We start from the raw sequence: 24,073 nt of genomic DNA, 5'->3' as shown, positions 1-24,073 counted from the left end.
GAGAGGCTGAGAGCGAGCGGCGGAGGATAGCGAGCAAATACTAAGACAAAACAAAAGAAAAAAAAATCCGAAAAAAAAAAAAAAAGAAAAAAGAAAAAGAAAGGAGGAAAGCTCTCTTTTTCTCCCCCTTTCCTTTTTTTTTATTATTTTAAATTCTTGGTTTTGTTTGTAGCCGTCTCGTCCTCAATGCCTCTCTGAGCAGCATCTAGCGAGCGAGCGGGAGAAGGCGAGAGAGAGAGGCAAAAGAGAAGATGAGGATAATTTGCAGACAGCTTGTCTTGTTGTTTTCTGGCTTTTGGGGACTAGCAATGGGAGCTTTTCCTAGCAGTGTGCAAATAGGTAAGCGCTGCATTGGGCTGTGTGCGTGTCCAGGGGTTCAAGCCTTTGCAAAGTGAGTTGGAAAGACGGCTCTGAAGGCAGCTTGCAGATTTCTCCTCCGCCACCATCCCACTTCCCTGCCGTCACGGAAAGCCCGCGTGTATTTGTGTATGTGTGCTCGTGTGTGTGTGTGTGTGTGTACGTGTCCGTGTGTGTGTTCCCCTGCTGTAGGGGGATGCTCATCTTCTGCGAAACTCATTCCTGCTCCTGGGTGTGTGGGATCGGTAGGAGAGGAAGGGGCTTGGGGCAGATGCCCCTGGGCTGCCTCGGCCCCCGCCAGCACCCCTTCCTTTCGCCTGGCTCGCAGAGGGATGGCGAGTTACGTGCACTAGAGGTTGCAGTAGCTGGCAGGGGTGGGGAGTAAAAGGCAACCCTGCCCTTCTTTCCCTTTCCACAGTTGGAAAGTTTGGGATTTTGCAAGCCTCTCCGTGTAGTCCTGTGCCCCCTCCCCACCCTTTTCCCATCGCCTCCTGCTTCCCTCCTTTCGGCCGTGTTTCGGATGGGACGCAGCTAGCTGAATTCTTTCCAGCCCAGCTCCATCACTGCATCATTTCTCATGGACTTGTAAAGATGCTGCTAATAAGGCTGAGCTGCTCCCTGCCTGCACATGGCTGCAGAGGAGCAAAGTTCATTATATTCCTGTTTAGCGCAGATTCTCCTGCACTGAGTTGGTATTTTATTTTAATCCAGAAAGCATCGTTCTCCTTAATTAGCCCACCACTTAATGTAAGAGGCTGTTGAGTAGCTGATTTACCAGTGTGTTCAGTAGCAGGGAGATGGAGGCTAAACACTTTCAAAGGTCACTGTAATCATGGCAAATCTGGGTATTTATATATGAAAGGCTGGAAACTGAGAAGTCAGAAAAGAAGCATAAATGCATCAGGGAGGTTAAAATCGATTGAGGACAGTGATTTAAAGGCAGCGGTTGTGATTATGAATATGATTAGTTCCTTACCCATTAAAGTCTTAGGACTTGCCTTACTGTGCAGCTTTGGGAGAGATAGTTGCTTGCTGTTGCAAGATAGTAAGTAGCTTGCCAATTATTCAACCTGCTTCCTCTGCTTTTTGCTTTTTTTTTCTTTTTTTTTTTTTTCTTTTTTTTTTGTAGGTGGTCTCTTCATCAGGAACACAGATCAGGAATATACTGCTTTTCGATTAGCAATTTTTCTTCATAACACCAGCCCCAATGCATCTGAAGCACCTTTTAATTTGGTTCCTCATGTAGACAACATTGAAACAGCTAACAGCTTCGCTGTAACAAATGCCTGTAAGTAAACCTGCCATTGATCTGACCACCTTACGGGTAAATTGCAGTGAAAATAACAGGAAACCACATCATTATCTTGCGTGGGAAATACATCAGTAAGTCTGTCTTCAGTGTAGATTCCTGTAGCAGAAGAGGAAAAGGGGCAGCAGTCCTTGTTAGTTCTAAGTGGAGCACAATCCCTTCTCCTGCTTTGTGCTGACTAACCTGATGTGACATTTACTTTAGTGTTATTACTGTAGTTTCTTGCTTTCTGGTTTCTATGGAGATGAATTTTGTTGTTGTAAAGAAAAATTATGAATGTCTCGATCTGTCCATAAACCCCACAGTTACTCTTGTTCGCTTTTGGGTGTGGTGTGCCTTGCATGTATTTCAAAATATATGATAATGTTTGTGCTCACAAATGCTTTTCTAATGCTTGGAAGGGAGACAGGGAAGCAGTGGTGTGCAGGATAATATATCTGAGTTGGTTGATGCTGCAGTTGATCTGGTGATGTCACTTGAGGCAGCCCTGCTCTTATATTCTAGGTTGTAAATGTCTCTTATGATCTCGTAATGCATACATCCTGTGGATATGTCTCTATGCATCCATACATTGGTGCCAAATCAAGTTAGTATCTGATCTACTTGATTTCACAGACCACCTCAACTGGAACAAATATTCTCTTCCTACTATATTTTTTATACACACACGCGCGCACAGATGCACATACACCATGAAAGGAAAATAGAAAATGAAATGCCCTTACCAAATACAATAACATCATTTTCTCTATTTTTTTTAAGCAGAATATAATTAGGTGAACTTCTACATTTAGATCACCTCGGGGTCTTTAGCAGTAGCTACAACACATGCTGGATACTGCTCAGTCTCGGAAAGTGGCAAAGCATCATTTCTATTTATCTTCACATACATGAGGTTTATAAGAAGGTATTCATTTTATTATGTAAGACAGTGGGATACAGTGTGGCAAAGATGAAGACTGTAGTAGCATTGCTACTTGGATGTTCATATTTCAGGATTTGATTCTAAAGGTTTTGCTCTGTGGCCTTTAAGTTTTCAAATCCCTTCTCTTCATTCAGGAGTGAGTTGCCTCTGGAAGTAGATGCCCTAAGCAACATTGCCTAGTGAGTTTAAAATAGAAACGTTCTGGAGAAGGTCTTACTGTCCATTATGCCTTTTAAATATGTCCTATGTCTCTCTCCAGTTTCTCACAGCCATCTCTGTGTCACTTTTTAATGTGTAAACATACAATGTACTGTGCAGTTCTCATATATTATTTACTGAAAGATCGCTGAATTTATTTATATGAGACTTTGGTACTATAAGTTTCAGATGACCTTGCCACCTTATTTAACAGGAAAAGCTTCTGAGCTGCCAAAATGGCTCCATTCATTTTATGCAGGAGAGATTGATGTCTTATTAAGTTTGAATTCTATATTAAGCAATGTATTAGTTGTGTTTAGCGTGAAAATCAATATCACATTCCATAAGGAGAAAGCGTTTCAGGAGGTCCTTTGAATCTGGAAGGCATCAGATCTGTGCATGTGTAGCTCATTGAGAAAATATTACAATGAACGTCAACTTTTGCAGGCACTGATTATATAGTCCATGAAGACAAATGACACAGTAGCTTTTTTAAACTTTAATTTTTAGTGAAGGAGGAGGGAAGTAAAATTTTCTATATTGAAATCAGTAATTTTAGATAAAGTCAATTATCTGAGATTCTGCCTACACAGCCACTTCTACCAAATAATTTCAGAGGCTATTGTTACTTTTTGGATTAGGGGTATTGTAGAGAGTATTTCTGTTGGAATCTTAGTGAATTAATTCTGATTTGCATATATTTGAGATTATCTGAAGCTGAACCACTTCTGTGTGTAAGACTTTAATGCCTTAGATTCAAAAAAGGGTTTGTCCAAAACTTTCCCTCATTATGGTCCACAGTAGATTCTTCTCTCTCATTTTGAACCACCTTAGGTTACGTTTAGCTTGCACAGTTTTAACTGGGGAAAACCTGTCCCTTGTATTTGCTATCATTTATAGAAATAGTGATTCATAACCTGGTACTTTTTTTTATTTTTTTTTATTTTTTTAAACTGAACCCCTTTTCAGTTCCAAGGAGTTTAATGACTCAGAGACAATCAATCTGTACAATATGGGGGGAGGTAGAGAAAGAGGAAAAGTAAATGTATATGTTTGTGTGTATGCTAATATAATTCTGTACCTGTCTGTATTAAATAGACATAATCCTACAGGCCTCCTTTAGGTCTGTACTTCCCACTTAAACCAACATGTATTTTTAGCCCAAGCTTGTATTTATTTGACATTTCGCAGTATTGTGCTAATAATCGGACTTTCTTATTTTTTTTAAACATTTTAATACCATAGAATATCTTTTAAACAACAAATGTTCTCCTAATGAAATGTAGGCAAACTGACTGACAACTGAATGAACATATCACATGTCCCTTAAGCTAAATATGAGCAGAATCCTGCAAAAATCAATTGTCTGATGGCTGGAGGACACCGACTTCCATGTGATTGAATTTGCTGGCTTGACAGAGGCTTCTAAAGTGCAGATATGTGAGAGATTTTCTAACCTAATTAAAGAACCCCAACCATCAGCTCTGAATTAAGTGATTTCATGCCAATATGAAGTGATAACTCTTTCCCAAACCCCTGTGAAACAGTGGCTTTGGATCTTGCTATTTGTATAGAAAAATTCCTCAGTGCACACAGGTCTCCAGATACACAGTACAAAAGCATTAGAGCTGCTGGACTGAACTGAATATGCGTGTGAGCTCAAGCATGAAGATCTAAGACATGACCAGTTACCTCTAGTTCTGTTTCCATTTGCTGCAGAGGTTATTTGTGAAGATTCAGGGCCTGCTCTGAATGTGCATGTGTTAGGGACAGTAAACAGACGATTTCAAAGGATTATGAAGGGCGTATTGGTAGGTAACTCACTGCAATCTTGGAAAAAAGTGGATTATTTTTTCTTTTCGCTAGATAAAAACATACAGACAAATGTTCATCCAGGAGTAGTTTTGGAATTGGAGTAATCTTGTATATCCTATTAATATCTATCTCATAATGATTGTCGTGCATGTTTTAGTTTTCTTCAAAAAGGCCCAGACATCATTATTTTTGTTCTTAAGTGTGAATGCATACGAAACAGGTTGTTTAAGCACACAGACTCTGTTGTAAGCCAGCAAAAGGGATCTGATCTGTATCAGTTTGGAGATAGTCTTTTTTCTTCTTTCGCCTTCCCACTTGCGTGTTTTATTTAAACTCTGTTCGTTTCTTTTGCACTGCATACATTATTCAGAGAATCTCTCTTACTGACAGAGAGAGCTGAAATTATTGCAAAACATGAATAGTACAAGATTCTTACTCATCAGAACACAATACACCAAAGCTGAAACATTCAACTATTGGCATACATAGGTTTGCACGTTACAAGCAGGAGATTTTGCTCATGATTGGAAATCCAGCTTCAGCTTGATTTCAGACGTAGCAATTATGCATTGATTTCTGGAGAGCACTGTATATATTTATTCTTCAACTGAACACAGAAAAATTATCTCCATTCCATGCACCTTCTACATTGCATTAGTGTATCTCAGCAAAGCAGTCAACATTAAACCTGTTTGCATACTCTTGAGAGGAAGCTGTACTATTTTACAGAGAAACATCTACCTTCCAACTCTTGTCGCGTGTTTGTGAATTTTTCTGTTGAAGTTTCAAAAATCCTTAGTGTATAACCAGCCTTACAGTTCTGCAGGATTAGGCTAAATGGGTGAGAAAAGATATTGGTTTGAGTGTTTCATCAGTTTCCTATTAAAACTAAAACTTTTCCCTTTGAGTCAGTTCAACTTCATGTGTATTCTGAGATGAATATGTTCCTAATATGTGTAATTTGGGACAAACCAGACACTCCTCATGTTTCATCTTCCACACAATTCACTTCTTACCAAATTTTAATCCCAGTAGATACTATTGAACAACAGATTTAATGTTGTTAACATGTCACATGGATCAGAAAAAAAAAAGAAAAAAGAAAAAAAAAAGGCCTACTGGAATTAAAAAAAAATTGTGTCTTGGAATAACTTTACTTTTTTTCCAGCAGTTTGTCTCTTTGACTTTTACACCCACTGTTTTAAGGCAGGGTTGATGATCTGACCTTAGTGGGCCTCATTCTGCATCACCAGAATGCAGTTTCTCTTTGAGCTTCCCTAAGTTCAGAGTCAGCCCCAAGGACAGGCAGGAGCCTTCCTCCTCATCCTGGCCTCTCCATGGATCCTTCTCTGGCCTTGTGATGCGTGGTAGTGAGGGCAGAGGTGGTGTCATTGGGAAGTTAATTTTTCTACTGTGGTATTCAGGAAGCTGAGGAAACAGACTCAGATATAGTACTGCTTTCATATCACGACTATGTGTCATTTCACTTAAAGCATTTTCAGCTTTGATTTGCGAAGATTTACATTAAATTTGATTGCTAATTCTCCTTTAATAATTACAACTCGGTTTAGCAATGGGAGTGTAACCTTAGCTTAATAATTCATGTCTTTTTAAACTGTGGTGTTCTTTATTTAGAAATTGAGGTGTCATAGAGACAAATGATATTTTCACAGAATCACAGAGTGGGTGAGGTGGGAAGGGACCTCTGGAGGTCTCATCCAACCCCTACTCAAGCAGGAACACCCAGAAAAGGCTGCTTAGGACCAAGTCCAGGCAGCTTTTGAAGATTTCTAAGGAAGAGACTCCATAACTTCTCTGAGCAACCTGTCCCGGTGCTCTGTCACCCGCCCAGCACAGAAGTGCTGTCTGGTGCTCAGAGGGAGCCTCCTGTGTGTCTCTTGTCTTGACACTGGGCACCACTGAAAGGAGCCTGGCTCCATCCTCTTTGCACCCTTCCTTTAGTTATTTATAGCTTTCGATGAGATCGCCCCTGAGCCTTCTCTTCTCCAGGCTGAGCAGTCCCAAAACTGCTCTTTTACTGCCAAGAGCAGTACAGTATTCCCAAAGAAGCAGTTTGGAGCATACTGAGAGTTACCATAAAAGCATACCATACGGTAAGATTTGAACTGCAAAAGCAAATAGTGTACCAGTTGCCGAGAGAAACATAACTGGATTATATCTTACTGTTCTGAGATAGGAGTGATTACAAAAACCAATTTGAATTGAGTGTTTCGCTTTCATATATGGAGTTTATCTCAAAGTAGACTCCAATTCTTGAAAACGATTTCTCTAAAAATTTCTATTATTAGAACTTGCTGATGGAATCAAAGTATACATGTGTACTTAGGTGCCATTTGCTATATATGGAGGATTTTGTATATGTGTACCTAGGAGAAGATCTGCATTTAGAGTTTCATAGCTGTAAATGTGATCCTTGTAGAATAGCTGTACAGCAAAGAGAAAATCAACCATCAATAGCTCAAATCCATCAGAGTCTGGATTTAATTTTCAAGGTCATTGTTGGGAAAATAAATGATGGGCTTTTGCTGAAATATAGTCAGATTTCTTCAGTGCATTTTTCTTCATGCATTTTTTCACGCATTCATGCATTTTTCTGGCATGAAATAAGGCTTTTTTTCCTAACATGTTACTGGACTGGCTAAAACTGTAAACTCGAAAGCTTTATTAGAGGCTACAAAAATAATTTCATCTTCTTTTCATGGGATTAATAATGAAGATTGTGGCACTTCATTCCTCCTGCAGAAGTCAACACAGTGCAGTGCAGTGCTTCTTGTATAGGACAAAACACTTTAACAAGTGAATTAAATTGATTAACTTCAGCTTTATCATTGCAATCTAAGTTTGAATGCTAGTCAAAATAGCTCATGCATTTCACTTTTAGGTCTTGATTGTTTTGAGACTTGCTTGTTTGTGAGAGAGGAAGCCATCTGCTTTGATTTCTTAACCATTTTACATCCTACTATGAATTGTGCAAATTCAGGTTGGGAGCAGGTGAAGCTCTTTGGACTTAAACACATAGGGCCAAATAATCTTTTCTCAGGTCTTACTCCTTAGTACACGACTGGTTTAAATGGGATGAATTTTGTGTTGCTTTTTGTATTTTTTTGTATTGTTTGATACTGTTTGTATTGCCAACGTGAAGAATTCCATATGATTGGACCAGTGTAATTTAAAGAAAAAAGTGGCCTCCCCTTTGGATTTCCATTCCTCTGTATAGTTGGCTTGAGGCAATGATGTTGGGCTAGCACTGCACAAAATCCTCTGGATTGGCCTGGGCAGGAGTTCCTGCAACTTACGTGGGGATAGTTATATCTAAGTTATGTGACGGGACACAAAGTCAAACTAGACAATTCATTCCTGTTTAGATCAAGAATTCTCTTTTTGAGTTTGGGAAATTAAATTCATTCAATTTGTTTTGAAAATTTGGTGCTTCTTTACTTTTAACCATTTTCTCAGAAGTTCTGTTTTCTTCTTCTGTCTATTGTGGGTTCTTACATAACTTTTATGTTTTGTTTTGTTTTGTTTTAGTTCAAAGATCTCACTGGATTTTAACAATACTGATATGGATTAAATTGTGGTATTGGTTGAATACTCTTAAAAATGCTATATTTGAAGTATATGTTCTCAGGCACCTAAGTTTAAAAAGAGAAGTCACCGTGCATTTCAGCATTCAGAGCATGTTCTAGTAATTTCCAGAGTACTCAGCAGCAGCTGTCTTTCCAATGGGAACTGCTTATTGCTGAGCACTCTAGAAGATCTGTCCTTATCTGTGTGATAAAGTATGGGTCAGCCGCCTCATCTCAGTAGTGTTACTCCTTTGTGAGGATTTGGGTTCTTCCCTGTTCTTTTTTCCATAGTCCTGCCTGAAGCATCTGCCTGGTTTGTTCAGACAACTGCAGAAGTTTGTTATATTTCTGGTTCCTTATGGTAAGAAGGTGGAACAAGGGTGACACATACATGTCATCTTTGTATTGGCCATGCAGTGTAAAGACCCGAGCTATCCTTCCTCTTCACAACATTCTTCAGAAGCCGATTATAGACAAGCTTTCTGTGGGACTCAAAGGGGAAGACCTGTACACACATTTACAAGCTGCTGCTCTTGCTGGGTGCTGGCCAGGTATGCTAACATTAACAAAGTTCAGTTCAAATATTGGCCCTTGTCCTGCAGTTCTTTCACAGGCAGAGCTGTCAGTGATTTAAATAGGGGCTTTACCTGAGCAGGGATTGTGGTTTGAAGGAAATAGGAATCAGCTTCTTTGCAAGATTAACAGGTTATCATTCTTTTCTCTCATTGTTCAATTCTTAAAACATATTAAATTGCTTAACTCATATGTTGTGGTTTTTTGTTTTTGTTTGTTTTTTAAATATTTATGTTTAGAAATTGGACCTCTGGTCTGTAATTGCCTACTTAAAAAGAATGACATTTGAGTGATTTTCTTGAGTTCCACAGGCCATTTCAGTGTTGTATTTATCTGTAAACATTACTCCTGAAAAATTCAGTCTTGTGCAGTACTTTTCTATATTCTGAAGTCATGGACGACATGAGTGTGACTGCAGGGTTTTTTCTGTAAATACAAATAGAGCACAAGAGAAACAAAAAGCACTTACACTTTTCACCTGCTCGTTTATTAGATTCTTTGTAAAGAAAGGCTTTAACACATTTTGAAGACATATTAAAATACATCAGCTTTTGACAGTTTGTAGTAGTTCCTCAGTTTCTCACTTGCAGACTTTCTCTGGGGTAGATTCTGTGCCATTTCTGCATGCACATCTTCTGGTTGATTTTATAGTATATTTGCATAGTACTCTCTTAAGCCCATAAAATTTAAACTTCATTTTTATGTGCATGTCACCTATTCCTACAATTCAGGATTTCCCAATGAATATCCATCAAATAGGTATTTTAAAAAAGCTCACAGGTAGTGCAAGCTAATTGCTGAAAAGAATTGGGACCTCTACTCTTTCTTTGTCTCAGTTTTCAAATCTCCTAAACAGACATAGAATTTTAATTTCCACATTTTGCTGTAAAAGGCAATGCATGTGTTAAAATTATTATACAAAATAATTAGGAATTATGGTGCAAAATAGTCCATTCTTATTAATTTATTTCACAGCCTAGTGTTACGCTTCATTTCATTTTGTTAAACATTTCATGTGGCCTTTTTTTCAGTGTCAGGGTCATCCCTGTTTCCTCAGTGGATGAAATGATTCGTGTAATACATATTCAAGGTAGAAGCAGGGGAAAGAAAGGAAATTCTTCTAGAACAAAGAGAGTACAAAATGTAAAGTATTACTGGTCCTCAAAAGATTCTTGTTCTGCTTAAATATTCGTGATGTACAAAACCAATATTTCACACTACTAGTTAATGTGAGATAGGGGTCTGGATGGTGCTGTGTGCAGGTCTGGAAAATAGCATCGAGTATAAGCAAAAAGCACTTTGTCAAGCACAGATAAACTCATGCAAAATTCAGAAGTAAAAACCTATAATATTAAAAGCACATATGCATCAGTACACTTAGAACTTTTTTTAAAGTCCTTTAAGCTGATGGGGAGAAAGAAACAAAGATTTACAGAGCCACAGTCTCAGCAGAGTCAATGTAGGGCCTTTTATTAGCAATGTCCTCCAGGTTTTCTTCCTCCAGGTTTGGTCATTTCTATCCATTTAAACTGAGAAGCGTGTTTAAGAAAGGACTTTTCAAAAACACTGCAGCTGGGAGGATAATTTCCTTTGAAAATCAATAGTCATGTGATTTTGACAGACTCTGAAAATTTTCCTAATCTATCCCTTCTACTCTAGTAGAAAACCCAAGCCAGATAGGAAGCTGGCTTTTGGGGCTGCTTACACACCCAGGTAGTGCTGCCTCTCTATCTAGCTGTTGTGGGGCCTCCAGTGGAGAGCTGGTCAGGGTGTTTTCTTTCTCAAGTCCTTTTTATCTGCTTGGTATCCTTGTTTAATGCTTCTGTTGGGTGGTAAAAGCAACAAGGTAAGACTTCAAGTGATGCATTATTATGGAGAGGTGAAGAATGGGAGCTGCTGTGTGGAGGCACAAGCAAAAGTCCAAGGAAAAGAGTGTAAGAAGACATTGGTGTATTGGGAGGATATACAACTGCATCTGTTGCAGGATTACATATGCATCATGAAAGTGTGTGACTGACAGATCAGGAGTGGTGCTGTATGGAAGTGATCCACATTACAAGTTCTTACAGATGATACAGTAAAGATATGAAAGCGGTCTGGGGGATGAACTATTGTCTGTCATCAATGCCTCAAAGAAGAAAAAGAAGGTCATCAAAATAAATGTGAGAGCAGGTAGCATGTAGTAATGTTCACATTTTATTGTGTTTTAAGGCTAAATGGGACCATTTTGATCACCCAGTCTGGCCAACAAGATGCTAGTCAGCCATCCTCAAGTAACTTCTTTATCAAACCCATAATTCTTTTCTGGCTGGGTACCCACCTTCTCCAAAGAAATCAAATTTTGAATTAAAGACTAGAAGAAGCAGGGTAAATTGTCATGCCGTCAACACATCATTTATACATATTGCCCACTGTCTTTACCTTTGTGTGGAGTATAGAAGCTATACAGAGTAGGCAAGCAGGAGAAGAAAAAAAAAAAAAAAGAAAAAAAAAAGTTGCCTGCTGGGTTTGTTGGTCTCTGATTTAGAGAGAGACCTCAATCTGCACAGTTTGTACCCACTCGTCCCAGCTGTGCAGCCCCCACAGCCCCTGGAGGTTTCTTCTGGCTGGCTGGTGCTGCATCTTGCCTGAGGAGAAGGGCAATGTGGGGCACCCTTGGTAGCAAGACCCATGTCCCAGCAAGAAATTTAGGGAATTGCTGGAGCCATTTGCAAGTTCCCTTGAAAAAAAATGCTTCCAGTAGACACAAAGGATGTGATTTTTATCCCTCTCCTAACAAACAGTACATTCCAACCCCACAGCAGAGAGGCTTGAAGCACAAGTAGGATAAAATTGGTACATAGGTTCAAAGACCATTAAGTATGTTTTTGCTAATAAATGCATGCTAATCCTCATCATTTGTATTCACAGGTTTGTCTACCAACAAATACAACTTAATGGTCATGTATGTTCCACATTTTTCACTTTCTAGGAGCCACAGAGGATGTGAATCTATTACAGCTTTCACCTGGAGGGTTCAGGCTGTTAGCTTAAGATACTAAGACTTATGAATTTAGCTTTGGAAGTCCCTGGTTTCATCTGCTTTGCGTGTCAGAGGAGATGGCAGGCTGAACACAAACATGATGATGAATGAGATTTAATGTACAAGAATATTTGCAGAAAGCAAAAGCCCGAGTAAAGGAATACAAGAACTGTTCCCATAGCTGTCTTTGATGATCTGTTGCACTATTCTGAGTAGCAAATACATATAGAAAGAGGAAAAAAGGACAAACGTTTTGTTTCCTTTACCATAAGTCATTAAAACAGGGAGAAATGGTAACATAAGACCTCAGCAATTAATTATGTTGTACTAATAGCCGTACTTGCAGCATCCTGTTTACTACCACTCCATCCATAAAATGGTTTGCTAAAGTGATTTATTATACAGTTATTACTAAAATCAGCTGGAAATATGGCAAGGTGTTTTTAAATCCCTGATGCAGAAAAGAACGGGCACAGTTAATGCAAATGTGTGTAAGGCCGCACGCCTGAAGTTTCTGTTCACCGTCAGTTTCTGCAGTGGGTGAAGGAGTTCAAGATGCAGCAGAGGCCATGTATTTACAAAGCAGCATTATTCCAGGGTGGGGGATGAGGTTTCTGGTGCTTGTGACCTAGGGATTGCAACTGGTGTGGGCTGACAAGACTTTGAAACACTTTAAGCTGGACAGATGTTTGTGAAAACGTAGTATGGGGGGGATGTAACCACTCGTCCAGCATGCCCAGTGGAGTACAACAGGAGTTAATAGATATGGAAGAGCATAGGGCTAAGAGGACTGTTGAAAGAGAGATAATTGTGTGGGTTTGCATCCACTGCCCTCTCTTCCTGCCTGCTGGTTCCTGCAGGGTGCCCCAGCATTTTGTGCTGAGAGGAGCAGTTTGCAAGAGGAGGCTCTGCCAGCAGATGTGGACACGGTGCTTCCCGAGCTGTGCACAGCCAGAGCAGTGCCACTGCCCTGCAGGTGGCCGGTGTCCTATGAGCTGGGCCACCCTCCTCCTTCCTGCCCCATGCCCGGGGACACACCGCTGCAGATTCCGGCTCCAGTACGTTGTGTCAGCACCTGTGCCATATTGATTACAGATAGCCATCAGCTTAACCACTGCAGGGAAAGCCAGGAAGGGACAGAGCATGAAGAGCTGGTGTCTGGGTTGCAAACAGGAAAGAAATTTCATCCTGATAAAACCTCAGAAAAATTGTACCTGCTTTCTTCTCTGTCCTGCTCGTCCCAGCCTGCCTCAGACTCCGTCATGGTCGATACTTTAATATTTTAAGGGAGTGAATGGAAGGAAGGAGTGGCAGAGTTGTACTGCAAAAGACAGTTTATACAGATGAATTGGATTGCTTTCCCCCATTCTTCTCTGGGTTTGTGACAGATGTTGAAGGACTCGTGTATTTTTATTTCCTGATGAAAGCCCCAGAAAGCCCATCATTCTTTCAGTTACTGTTTATGATGGGAATCTTTTGCACTTCAGTACAGCTGGCAGGCACTAGAGCTTCACACCTTAATCACATTTCCTTTGTCTGCCTTTCACATACTATGCTAAATGGGAGACTAGCAGAAAATCCTTTGAGCAATTACAATAATAGGATAATAATAATAATTGTGGTTCCTTGCACATATATAGAGTCTGTGAGACAAAAATGAGATCCAGCATAATATTACACCTTTGAAAAGGTGTGGATATCCCCTGTCAGCATCATCCCCTTGAGAAACTTCTCTCCAGTGCCTCAGCTTCTTGCTCCCTTCGCTTTGGTGTGGCCAAGCAGGGCTGTACTGCCACCTTTCCCTTCACATCTGTGAGCTATTGATTGCACAAGTTATTGAGGGGATTGTGAATGAGAAGAATCAGCAGCAGGGGGAAGGGCTTTCCTGTGTGTTGCTATAATGGACAGGAGAGCGGTAAAGGGTAGTGTCTCTTCAGTCCAGAGGGAGTACGCCTACATGAGGCATTTTCCTTTCTTGACTGCACAGCATGTAGATCTTGATAGCATTAGTGAGATTTAAATGTGTGCAACCAGAATTGCAGCACACAAGTGTAGCTTTAAGCCTGTTGCTTTCTTAAACTGTGCATTAAGGTAATGCACTTACCTTCCTTTCCAGTCCTGTCTGTGAAAGTATTGTCTGCACACTGTTGGAGCTAAGTGAACAGCTTCCATCTACTGTAATAAAATCATTTGGGGCCTTTTCTTGGCCCCCAAAAAGTGTTCCATACTTAATTAAAATTACAAAGTTCAATGTGAATCTTTCAAAAAGTTGTACCTATTGTTAGTGCTGTGATGATAAGTTCCTTAAGGATGTGTGTGACCATAATAAGCTAGCAGCATAGTTTTTTCCACTGAGACAAAAATAGCAAAGTGATTAAAAATCCTAGTTGATTTTTATTTATTTATTTATTTGTTTGTTTATTTATTTTGGTGGTGCAGTTTGTAGCTTTCCATGTTTAGCTTAAGAATACAGAAAAACTACAGCTTTTAGTGGGAGCCTGTCCCTTTTTCTCATCTTTCTCAGGAGGTCCAAACAGAGATGGAAGCATCCAAAACCTGTCAGAAGACAATAATATAGCAGGCTATCTCCTGCATCCATGCCAGGGGTGACTGAATAAGTTGCATTTGTCACCTGAGTTAACTGATGTAGCTATTTCAACGCCCAACATCAAGAAAACAAAGAATTTCTCAGACTTCCTAAAAGCCAGAATATGCCACACTTCTGTCTCTTTGTACACCCAAAGTTGCAACCCAAAGTAGCCCAAAGTAGTAGTGTCTGCCAGGACAACCTGAATGTGGTTGTTTCCAGCTTTGCACTGCCACTCCCTGTGTGAAGTTGGCAGCCAGCTGTTCTACAAGAAGCCATATGTCAGAAGTTATCCTGTAATAATTCTGACCCTTTAGAATTTAGAATTTTAGGAATTTAGAATTTAGAATTTTTATGTCTTAGGCTGAGCTACAGAGGTAGAAATGAATAGGTTTCTTAGTAGTTTTCTTCCATATGTAAGCATAGATAATTTACAGAAGACTTAACACTTTTAAAACTCTCTGTTTGGACTTCATGGAACATGCAAAGACAAGGAGGTTTTCTGAGACAACCAACACGACTTCAACAAGTGCAAATCATGCCTGACCAATCTGGTGGCCTTCTACAATGGAGTGACTACATCAGTTGACAAGGGAAGACCGACCGGTGTCATCTACCTGAACTTCTGTGAGGCCTTTGATGTGATCCCACACAACATCCTGAGCTCTAAATTGGAGAGAGATGGATTTGAAGGGTGCACCGTTCAATGAATAAGGAATTGGCTGGATGGCTGCACCAAGAAAGTCACCGTCAATGGCTCTATGTCCAGCTGGAGGCCAGTGATGAGTGGTGTCCCTCAGGGGTCTTTCTTGGGATCAGTGCTATTTAATATCTTTGTAAATGGCATAGGTGGTGGGAGATCGAGTACAACCTCAGCAAGTTTGCAGATGACACCAAGCTGAGTGGTGCAGTTGATATAAGAGAAGGAAGGGATGCCATCCAAAGGGACCTGGACAAGCTTGAGAAGTGGGCCCACGTGAACCTAATGAGGTTCACCAAGTCCAAGTGCAAGGTGCTGCACCTGGGCCGGGGCAATCCCAGACATTGGTGGGAGGTGATTGTCCCCCTCTGCTCTGTCCTTGTGAGGCCCCACTTGGAGTGCTGCATCCAGGTCTGGGGCCCCCAGCACAAGAAAGATGTGGACTTGTTAGAGCGGGTCCAGAGGAGGGTCAAGGAATATCAGAGGGCTGGAGCACCTCTCCTATGAAGAAAGGCTGAGAGAGCTGGGGCTGTTCAGCCTGGAGAAGAGAAAGCTCTGGGGTGCCTTCACTGCAGCCTTTCAGTTCTTAAGGGGGGCTTATAAAAACAATGGAGAGCAACTTTTTACATGGACAGATAATGATCGGACAAAGGGGAACGCTTTTGAACTAAAAGAGGGGAGATTTAGATTCCTCCCTAATATCTTTTAGATATTAGGAAGAAGTTCTTTACTCAAGAGAGTGGTGAAGCACTGGAAAATTTGCCTGGAGAAGCTGTGGGTGTCCCATCCCTGGAAGTGTTCAAGGACAGGTTGAGCAACCTGGTCTAGTGTGAGGTGTTCCTGCCCATGGCAGGAGGGGGTGGAACTAGGTGGTCTTTAAGGTCCCTTCCAACCCAAACCATACTGTGATTCTATGATTGTACGATTTACATTGGAAATTGTAAACATTTAGGAGACACTTTCCGGGAAGAGGCTTAAAGAGGCTGATGCATCACACACCCTGGCATGGAAAATCTAATAGCACATTGGAAACATGGATGGGATTTAATTTGCTTGGACAGAGTTATTGTTCATTTCTGCTTGAAACTGTTGCCCAAAAGTCTAGGGAAATGTGTATGTGTATTGCTAACAGAGAGCTGTTTCTCTCTGCATGCCTTTTTATACTTCATTCAGCTAATTCAGTGATCCAAATACTAAATCTAGCACTCAGACAGTTTTTGGATTTATGGCAGTCCCTGAAGGACTTTGACTTACAGTTATTCATATAGGTAGTTTTTAAAATTTATGACAGAAATAATAACTTTGTGATGGTATTCTTCCTTTTGCTTATTTAGAGAACCGTGTGTGAGAACAAAAAGAAAAGAAGCAACTGGAAATTCCTGGGGCAGAGCTCTAACTTAGGGCTTTGCTTCCTCTCAAGAGTGCATGGAAGCCAAAGAAATTTCAGAGACTTCAGAAAATTTCCAGAATTTTCAGATATAAAACAGAAGTTAAATTTCACCCAGAGCAGCTAGTAGTATATGCAGCTGTATTTTAGAGGCTCTACTTAACTCTTTCCTCTTAATTATTGTTTTCTGCTGTTCAGTGTAGAAGCATTTCCTGAGTTACCCCTGCCCTGTTCTGCATTCTTGCAGGATGAGGGTGATTTTGAGCAGTTTATTCTGCCCTATCTGCTCTACATCCCAGGAGGTCAGAGCGGGTCTCTCAGGGCAGAGGCAGTAATCCTGAAAAAAGAGGATGGGGAGCTGGAGGCAAGTGGAGCCATGTCTTAGTGAAACACTGCCATTGTGTTTCAAGAATGAACTTCCCAACAGCACTGTTCGATCATAATTGATACCAGGGATTAATTATATATATTTATGTATATATATATATTCACACCTCCCATTGGTGTTTTCCATGCTCCTATGAATACCTGGTGGAAGTGTAATGTTTTTCTGGTACCCAGGGATTGGGATGAGGACATGGACCAGAATTGGGCAAGGATATACTATATTTCCTGGGCAGGAATGGGAAGTGAAAACTGGGTTTATTCTGTACTCTTCCATGCAGAGAACAGAAATAAGAGCCTTTCCTCAGACTGAGTTCATGTTTTAACCGAAACTACATGAAAGTTAAGTGTTTTTATCCTAAGGACTAAGAAAACTTTAGGCATAAACCTATGATGTCAAAAGGCTTTCTCATAAGGGGAAAGGGTACTGTAGACAATCGTTGTTTTAATTTGTGACTAAGGTAATCTTTATTCAAATAGAGAAGCTGTGACACGAAGGAAAGAGCTTCCTGGGGGGACAGAAAAAGTCGTTAAATTATTCTCCTTCTAATATGCATGCCTTTGTAAGAAGAGAGCTAGGTGATATAATTGTGTGTTAACAGGATGAATGGTCTACAGGTATACTTGGGATGGTGTCTTTGCTGTGGTTTGGTTTGGCTTGGTTTAGTTTAGTTTAGTTTTATTTTATTTTATTTTATTTTATTTTATTTTATTTTATTTTATTTTATTTTTCTCCTTATGTTCAAAACCAAGAACCAAGAAGCTCCTGTATATATCTTTTTTAAAAAGATAGAAATAAAAAATGAATGAATGTGGGCAAAGCTGCCAGGGGCTTGGGGCCAGGAAGAAGTAGTGCCTGCTGCCTCCCACTCTCCTGCGGGCATCCTTGCAGGGGAAGAAGCTGGGCAACAATGCTGGGGACATCAGCTGTTCCCAAACAGAGGTGGTAGCCTGCAGACACTGGTTATTAACCTCAGTCTTGCTGCAGCGAGCACTGTCATTAATAGCACAGTAACCACCAAGGTGAATAATCAGTGACTCCAAAAATAGGTGATTTCAGAGGGAAACTCTCAGGCGTTTTAATAGGCCAAATAGCTAGTGCTTCTTTGAATGCCTTGAAATTATGTGTGTGGTTTTCCTTTCCTTTCCTTTCCTTTCCTTTCCTTTCCTTTCCTTTCCTTTCCTTTCCTTTCCTTTCCTTTCCTTTCCTTTCCTTTCCTTTCCTTTCCTTTCCTTTCCTTTCCTTTCCTTTCCTTTCCTTCCCTTCCCTTCCCTTCCCTTCCCTTCCCTTCCCTTCCCTTCCCTTCCCTTCCCTTCCCTTCCCTTCCCTTCCCTTCCCTTCCCTTCCCTTCCCTTCCCTTCCCTTCCCTTCCCTTCCCTTCCCTTCCCTCTCCTCTCCTCTCCTCTCCTCTCCTCTCCTCTCCTCTCCTCTCCTCTCCTCTCCTCTCCTCTCCTCTCCTCTCCTCTCCTCTCCTCTCCTCTCCTCTCCTTTTCTCTTTCTTTCTTTTCTTTTCTTTTCTTTTCTTTTCTTTTCTTTTCTTTTCTTTTCTTTTCTTTTCTTTTCTTTCTCTTCTCTTCTCTTCTCTTCTCTTCTCTTCTCTTCTCTTCTCTTCTCTTCTCTTCTCTTCTCTTCTCTTCTCTTCTCTTCTCTTCTCTTCTCTTCTCTTCTCTTCTCTTCTCTTTTCTTTTCTTTTCTTTTCTTTTCACTCTTTAGGGTTAATACATTGTGATCATGTCTTTAAGAGCATGTCTGCTAAGCATATCTAGCAAGACTTCTTGAAATGCTGCCAGAAGACCTGGAGAGCTGCATACCTTGCTTTTAACACAGAGCGACAGCTTTGCATCACACATTGTGCCACTGCTTAGCGAGGAATGTAAATACCAGGGTGTAATTATCAAGTATATTTATAATTCATTAATAGGAGGCAGACAAATAGACTAGGCTAGCTTTGCAGTAAAAAAAAAAAAAAAAAGAAGAAGAATGAAAGCTGGCACGCAGATAATAGATACTGGAGCAGAATGTGTGGAATTTTTCTTTCCTCCATTTTGCTTTGCTGCAGCTATTTGTGTGAACTCTCAAAGTTGTTCCAGGAAGAAGGGCCACAAATAGGACAAATGTACATCCATCACCAGTGTGATGTGAATTCTGAAAGTGAGCTTTAAATGCAAGGTGAACTGCTGAACACAAAACATCGAGGAGCAGCCCTAATATCTTGGTATATTCTATGGTAAATATTTTTCATTATTTAACAGCCCCCATTCAAACTTTGCATATATTGAATAAAATATTTTTTAAAATATTTTTAAAGTGCGTCCTTTCCAGTTGTTCTTGAATATATAATAAGTTTAATTGACTTCTTTATAAATACTCCAGGCAGTGTTTATCAATTTGGGTGATACAGATGATATGTCATTGATTTAATGACATAAAGCCATATTTAGATTGTGAACTTTGCAGTTAGTCTTTCGCCTATAAACATGTAACCACCTACTCTAACAATTATTTTTCAGGGTAAATTAAAAGCAGCATGTGACAAAGGTAATGTATACACCACATATCACATACTCAACTGTAACTTGAGTCTAGATAGCAGAATGCACTGTTGCCTAACCATCAGGCTGTCTTTAGAGGAGTAATCAGCTATAAGAAAATGATGAGTACCTAATTTGATATCATTAGAGATAATTATTATAACTGGGAATGCTTTTAAACTAAAGGTGAATAAATGGCACCTGTGCAATATATATGTCCACATTTTGAAACAGTAATTTAAATGAAAGATGTAGTGGGAGATAGAAAATGGGAATTCTCAGTTTGTACGTAACATCCTGTTGTCTTATGCAGGTGTCTTAGGACACTTGCAATGAAATATCATTTAATACAATGTGCTAATTGTGCACAGGCTTCTTGGTTGATATGTGTTACAGTGCTCCTCAGCGTGGTGGTCTTTGACCATCTGGATCAGGGCTTTGCCAAGAGGATGCCTGATGCCTCCAGCCACTGTGTCAGGGCATTGCAGGGGTCTCAGAGAGCTCAAGAAGCCTCCCAGGTCCACTGGGTTACTCGCTTTTTGTTTGGCAGGGAACATAATCTGTGTGTGTGGAAAGGGGTCTTTTTTAAGTGAAAAAGACATATTTTAAAAAGTCCAAAAACTCACAGGAGGCTGTTTCACACTGGAAGCTGGACACCCCATTGCCTGATATGAAAAAAAAAACATGCTTATAAAATTATGTTCAGAAACATTGTTTATTTTTTGCTTCAGAGCTGATATTTTTCCCAAATGGGGGAAAAAAAAAAAAAAAAAAAAAACAGCTTATGTCCTCCGCTGTGTGTGGCTAACACAGGGACAGGGGAAAGAGATTGCTTATTCTTGCCACCAGGCAAAGCTCAGCAGCTGGAGGCCATGAGGAGAGCTCCCCATTGTCACTGCCATAGGAAACGGCAGCAATCTGGGCTATTTTCTACTGACCAGGCATTTGGGACCTGACTTTCAGCAGTGGTGTGCTGAAGACACCTGCTGTGGCAGCAGCAGGAAAGCTAATGGGAGATGTGGTTGCTCACTTCACTGAGAAGGGCTCCATTTGTCTCACGATTGTGTCAGCATCTGTAAAGGCAGTTTATCCTGTCTGGAGAAAAAAGCCAGAAAGGTTTCTGCTAGAGCCCATACGTGGGCTCTGCCAATTATGGAATCAATAATTATGTGAAGTGACTTTAACCATCAACTTCTGTTTCAATATCAGTTTGTCAAATGAAAAGAATCAGCTAAAGCCACTGCCTTTTATAGTTTCTAAGACAGCTGGAAACTTCAGAAAGATTCAGTGCCCAGCTATATATGCTGTATGTTCAATAGCATCTCCTAGGTACATAAGTGTGGCAGAGTGAAAGTATTAAATCTGCATTCGGTTACCAACAGTTTGGTCAAAGACAGAAATTTCATTTTCTCTCGATGTTCTCACCAGCAACAATCTGTTATTTTAATAACTGTCAATACACAAAAAGTTGAAGAAAAGGAAATCAATGGTGTAAACTGCTCACTGGCAAGAATTATTTCATGGCACGTTTATATCTCTGCTTCCAGTTGTTTAAGGGGGCACTTTTGTACTTCAGAAATGAATTATTCAATATCAATGAAAAGTAAGTGTACTGGACAGTCAAGCTGCAAGTGAAAATAAGTATTACTTTATGATCCATCCAATGTGCATTTCGTGATTCTGCTTTTAAAATAAGGTATGGACAATATATTGTTCTTTGAGGTCCATCTCAGGGAATGTTTCAATGTTTGTTTGGTTGTTTGTTTTGTTTTGTTTTTCACAGAAAACAGTAACTCAAAGTTATTGCAGTTGTGTGTATCTGTAGAGTTAAGCATACTTTTAAATGCTTAGCTGAACAAGACATTCAAAGCATTTCAGTGTTCTTTGGGAAGAAGCAGAAATATTTTACAAATGGGGAAAGAAAAGTGAAGTATTTGCTTGAGGCCAAGGAATGAGTTACCAGCAGGTTTAGAAAGAACTAAATTCTCTGATGAGTTTCTTGACAGAGGGAGCACAACTTCAGAGCCATTTACATATCTAGATATCATTTACATATATCTAGATATAGGTGTAAGAAACTCATGTTTTTGTTTTTTTTTTTATGGTTGTCTTTATTCTCCAAAAGTGCTCTGTCAGAAAAATAGGAGGTTTTTTTTTTTTTTTTTTTTTTAAGAGCAAATAAAGTATTACAGGACAATGCATTAAAATAGCATAAAAATAAACAGAAATTTATGCATATTTTCTTGGTTGTGTCTTATAGTGTTGTCATGAGTAAGTTTATAGCCTTAGCAATATGTTTCATTTTCCCTGGTACCACTAAAGCCATCCTTTAATTTTAATGTGCGATGTACAATTGCTTGTTGGTTTATCATCAACTTTAAGATGATATTTCCTGCAGCACAGAGTACACTTTTTCCCAGCAAAAAATAATTCTCTGATTGTAAAGGACAAGAACAGATGCTGAGCTATTGTTCTAGTATTCTACTTTTAATTTTAGTCTTAATAATTTATTAAATGTGTAGCGTAAACATCTCACACATTACTCTTTGCCTGAAAAGACTTTCTGAAAGAAAAAAAAAAAAAACTCTGTTAACCTTCCCATTCATTTCCATGGGTGCTCCACTGTAGTGTTAATTATGTCTCCACCAATCTCCGTGTTTCTTTGCAGAGATAAACTGGATTAGATGACCTTTTAAGGGATCCTTGAAAGGTCTCTTGTGACACTAGTTTGTATAATAATAATAAGGAAGCATGTTAAGGAAAAATTATATGCATGTTGACTTTTTAGTAACAATAAAATATGGAAACAATTATCTTTTCCGGAGGGTGGGATAAACTTTCAAAGTTTTGGAAATACTGGTGTAAATTAAAGACACTTATTCCAAGATCTTATTTTTTATATATTTTTGCCATGTTTCCCCAACAGTGCTTGTATGTAACAAGTTTAAAACAAGCAGATAGGTTTGTTACACAGTGAGTGGTGGATCTATGGGACTCTGCTGAAGACAACTGTGAACACAAAAAGTTTGCACAGATTCAAGCAGAGATTAGCTGTGTTCTTAGGAAAGAGATCCATGAGGGCAAACCACATCAGACTCAGAATGACCCATGAGCTCTGAATATCTGCGTGCTGGGAATTCAGGGGAAATACCTCAGGCAACTGCTGGAGATCAGTGGACCTTTTTCTGGAGCCACTATTGCCATTGCTATTGTGGAGGTGTATCCAGTCCCCTTATGATTATAGACTCCTTATGCAATCCTGTGCAAACAGAACAGGCTAGTTGTGTTGGCAGTCCAACATCCTTGGAGATGTGTGATTAGAGAGACTGATCACTGAGCATGGTTTCCTGGAAGCAGGGAAGACCAGGAGAGCACCACTGGTGCTGGTCAGTGTGGGCCTTATGCAGGTGTGAATGATGGTGCAAGGCACAAAGACGGGAGAGGCTCAGGCTCTGTGGGGCAATTATTTGTTCAGTGCACGTGCCAGAGCTTATGAAAGCCTCACAGGTATATCCAGAGAAGAATGTACCCTCTCTACGCATAAACATCAAAGGATCTGTAGGGTTACTGATTAGGAACTGCAGCTTCTTTTACTTAAGGAAGGCATGGATAATTAATGATTTTGCGTTCTGATTAGAAAATTAACATTGCTAATGCTGCTACTAGATAACTGAATTTTGGTATTATAAAAGCCTTCTGAAATGTAATTTGACAGAGCATATATCAGATTAAATTGGATTGATTATGGGAGTTTTGAAGTTGTTGATTTCTTTGAGAGCTCTGTTAATGAAGCATTATATTGTAACAGAACCTATTAATAGCACTGGTCTACTTAGCTAACAGCCCATTAGCTTCAACAGGTAATAAGTACATATGCAAGCTGCCACAGGAGACAAGGTGGGACAAGGTGTTCCACCAGGTCCACCACAGATCTTACAGAACAGCGACAATATCATGGTGCTGGGGTGATCAATTTTCAGTATAAACATGGGCTGGTTATCTTGTGTCCCACAGACTGCTGGCAGGAAACAAAACCACAGTTTTGCTCTCAAACCTGCACTATTAGCACCAGTGGACTGTTGCAAAAATACCATGGGGCAAGATGGCACAGCGACAATATTCTGTCTATTCGAGGAACTAGTGAAAAGGATTGGTGCTATGCCCTTCCCAAAATGGCAGTGAGATATTTGTCCACACGTAGTTTTCCTCAGTTTCTTTTGGCTGAGGTGCTTTTTTCACTAATAGTCAAAGCAGCTTCACTGTACTCAGGGGTACCATGAAAGAAATAAAAATGTGCCTTAAATTACACTCAAAACTAGGAGTAACTAGAGGCTTCGGCTACACACCTAAAGTTCTTTTCAATTCTTTTACAAACTTCCCTGCTTTGAATCTTGGCCAAAACCCTATCATCCTATGTATTCAAACTTTGGAGAGAAAAAGCCTTGGTGTCCCATTTCTGAATGTTAGTGCAGCATCTGTGGAGTTCTTTGCCACCTTCCTGTATATTACTCTAAGGGTCCCATCGAAGTCGATGGGCAATGCTGAGGTACAACTCAAGAATATCGTCCAAAGTCCAACAGTGCACAGATACTACCAAGAGTTTTTCATCTTCTGAGCTTTTGATTCTAGTGATGATGAAGGAAAAGATATTTGCTCAGCTGGCAGCTGAAAACTGCACTTTTTAAGGTCAGGAAGAT

General features: G+C 39.9%; 1 protein-coding gene across 3 annotated transcripts in view; it reads left to right on the top strand.

Annotated features, from left to right (window-relative positions):
* Positions 1–237: 237 nt before the first annotated feature.
* The window catches only part of GRIA4 (glutamate ionotropic receptor AMPA type subunit 4), a 224,112-nt gene continuing 200,276 nt past the window's right edge, over positions 238–24,073 (top strand). For all 3 annotated transcript variants that reach the window (XM_035542453.1, XM_035542454.1, XM_035542455.1), the window contains exons 1-2: positions 238–339; positions 1,487–1,645. In XM_035542453.1, the coding sequence (XP_035398346.1) occupies positions 252–339; positions 1,487–1,645 (247 nt within the window). In that variant the 5' untranslated portion in view covers positions 238–251. The remainder of the gene's footprint in view (positions 340–1,486; positions 1,646–24,073) is intronic.

Source organism: Cygnus atratus, chromosome 1 (assembly GCF_013377495.2).
Source record: "Cygnus atratus isolate AKBS03 ecotype Queensland, Australia chromosome 1, CAtr_DNAZoo_HiC_assembly, whole genome shotgun sequence".
In the NCBI taxonomy this organism is placed as follows: domain Eukaryota; kingdom Metazoa; phylum Chordata; class Aves; order Anseriformes; family Anatidae; genus Cygnus; species Cygnus atratus.
This window is presented reverse-complemented; position numbering and strand designations above follow the sequence as displayed.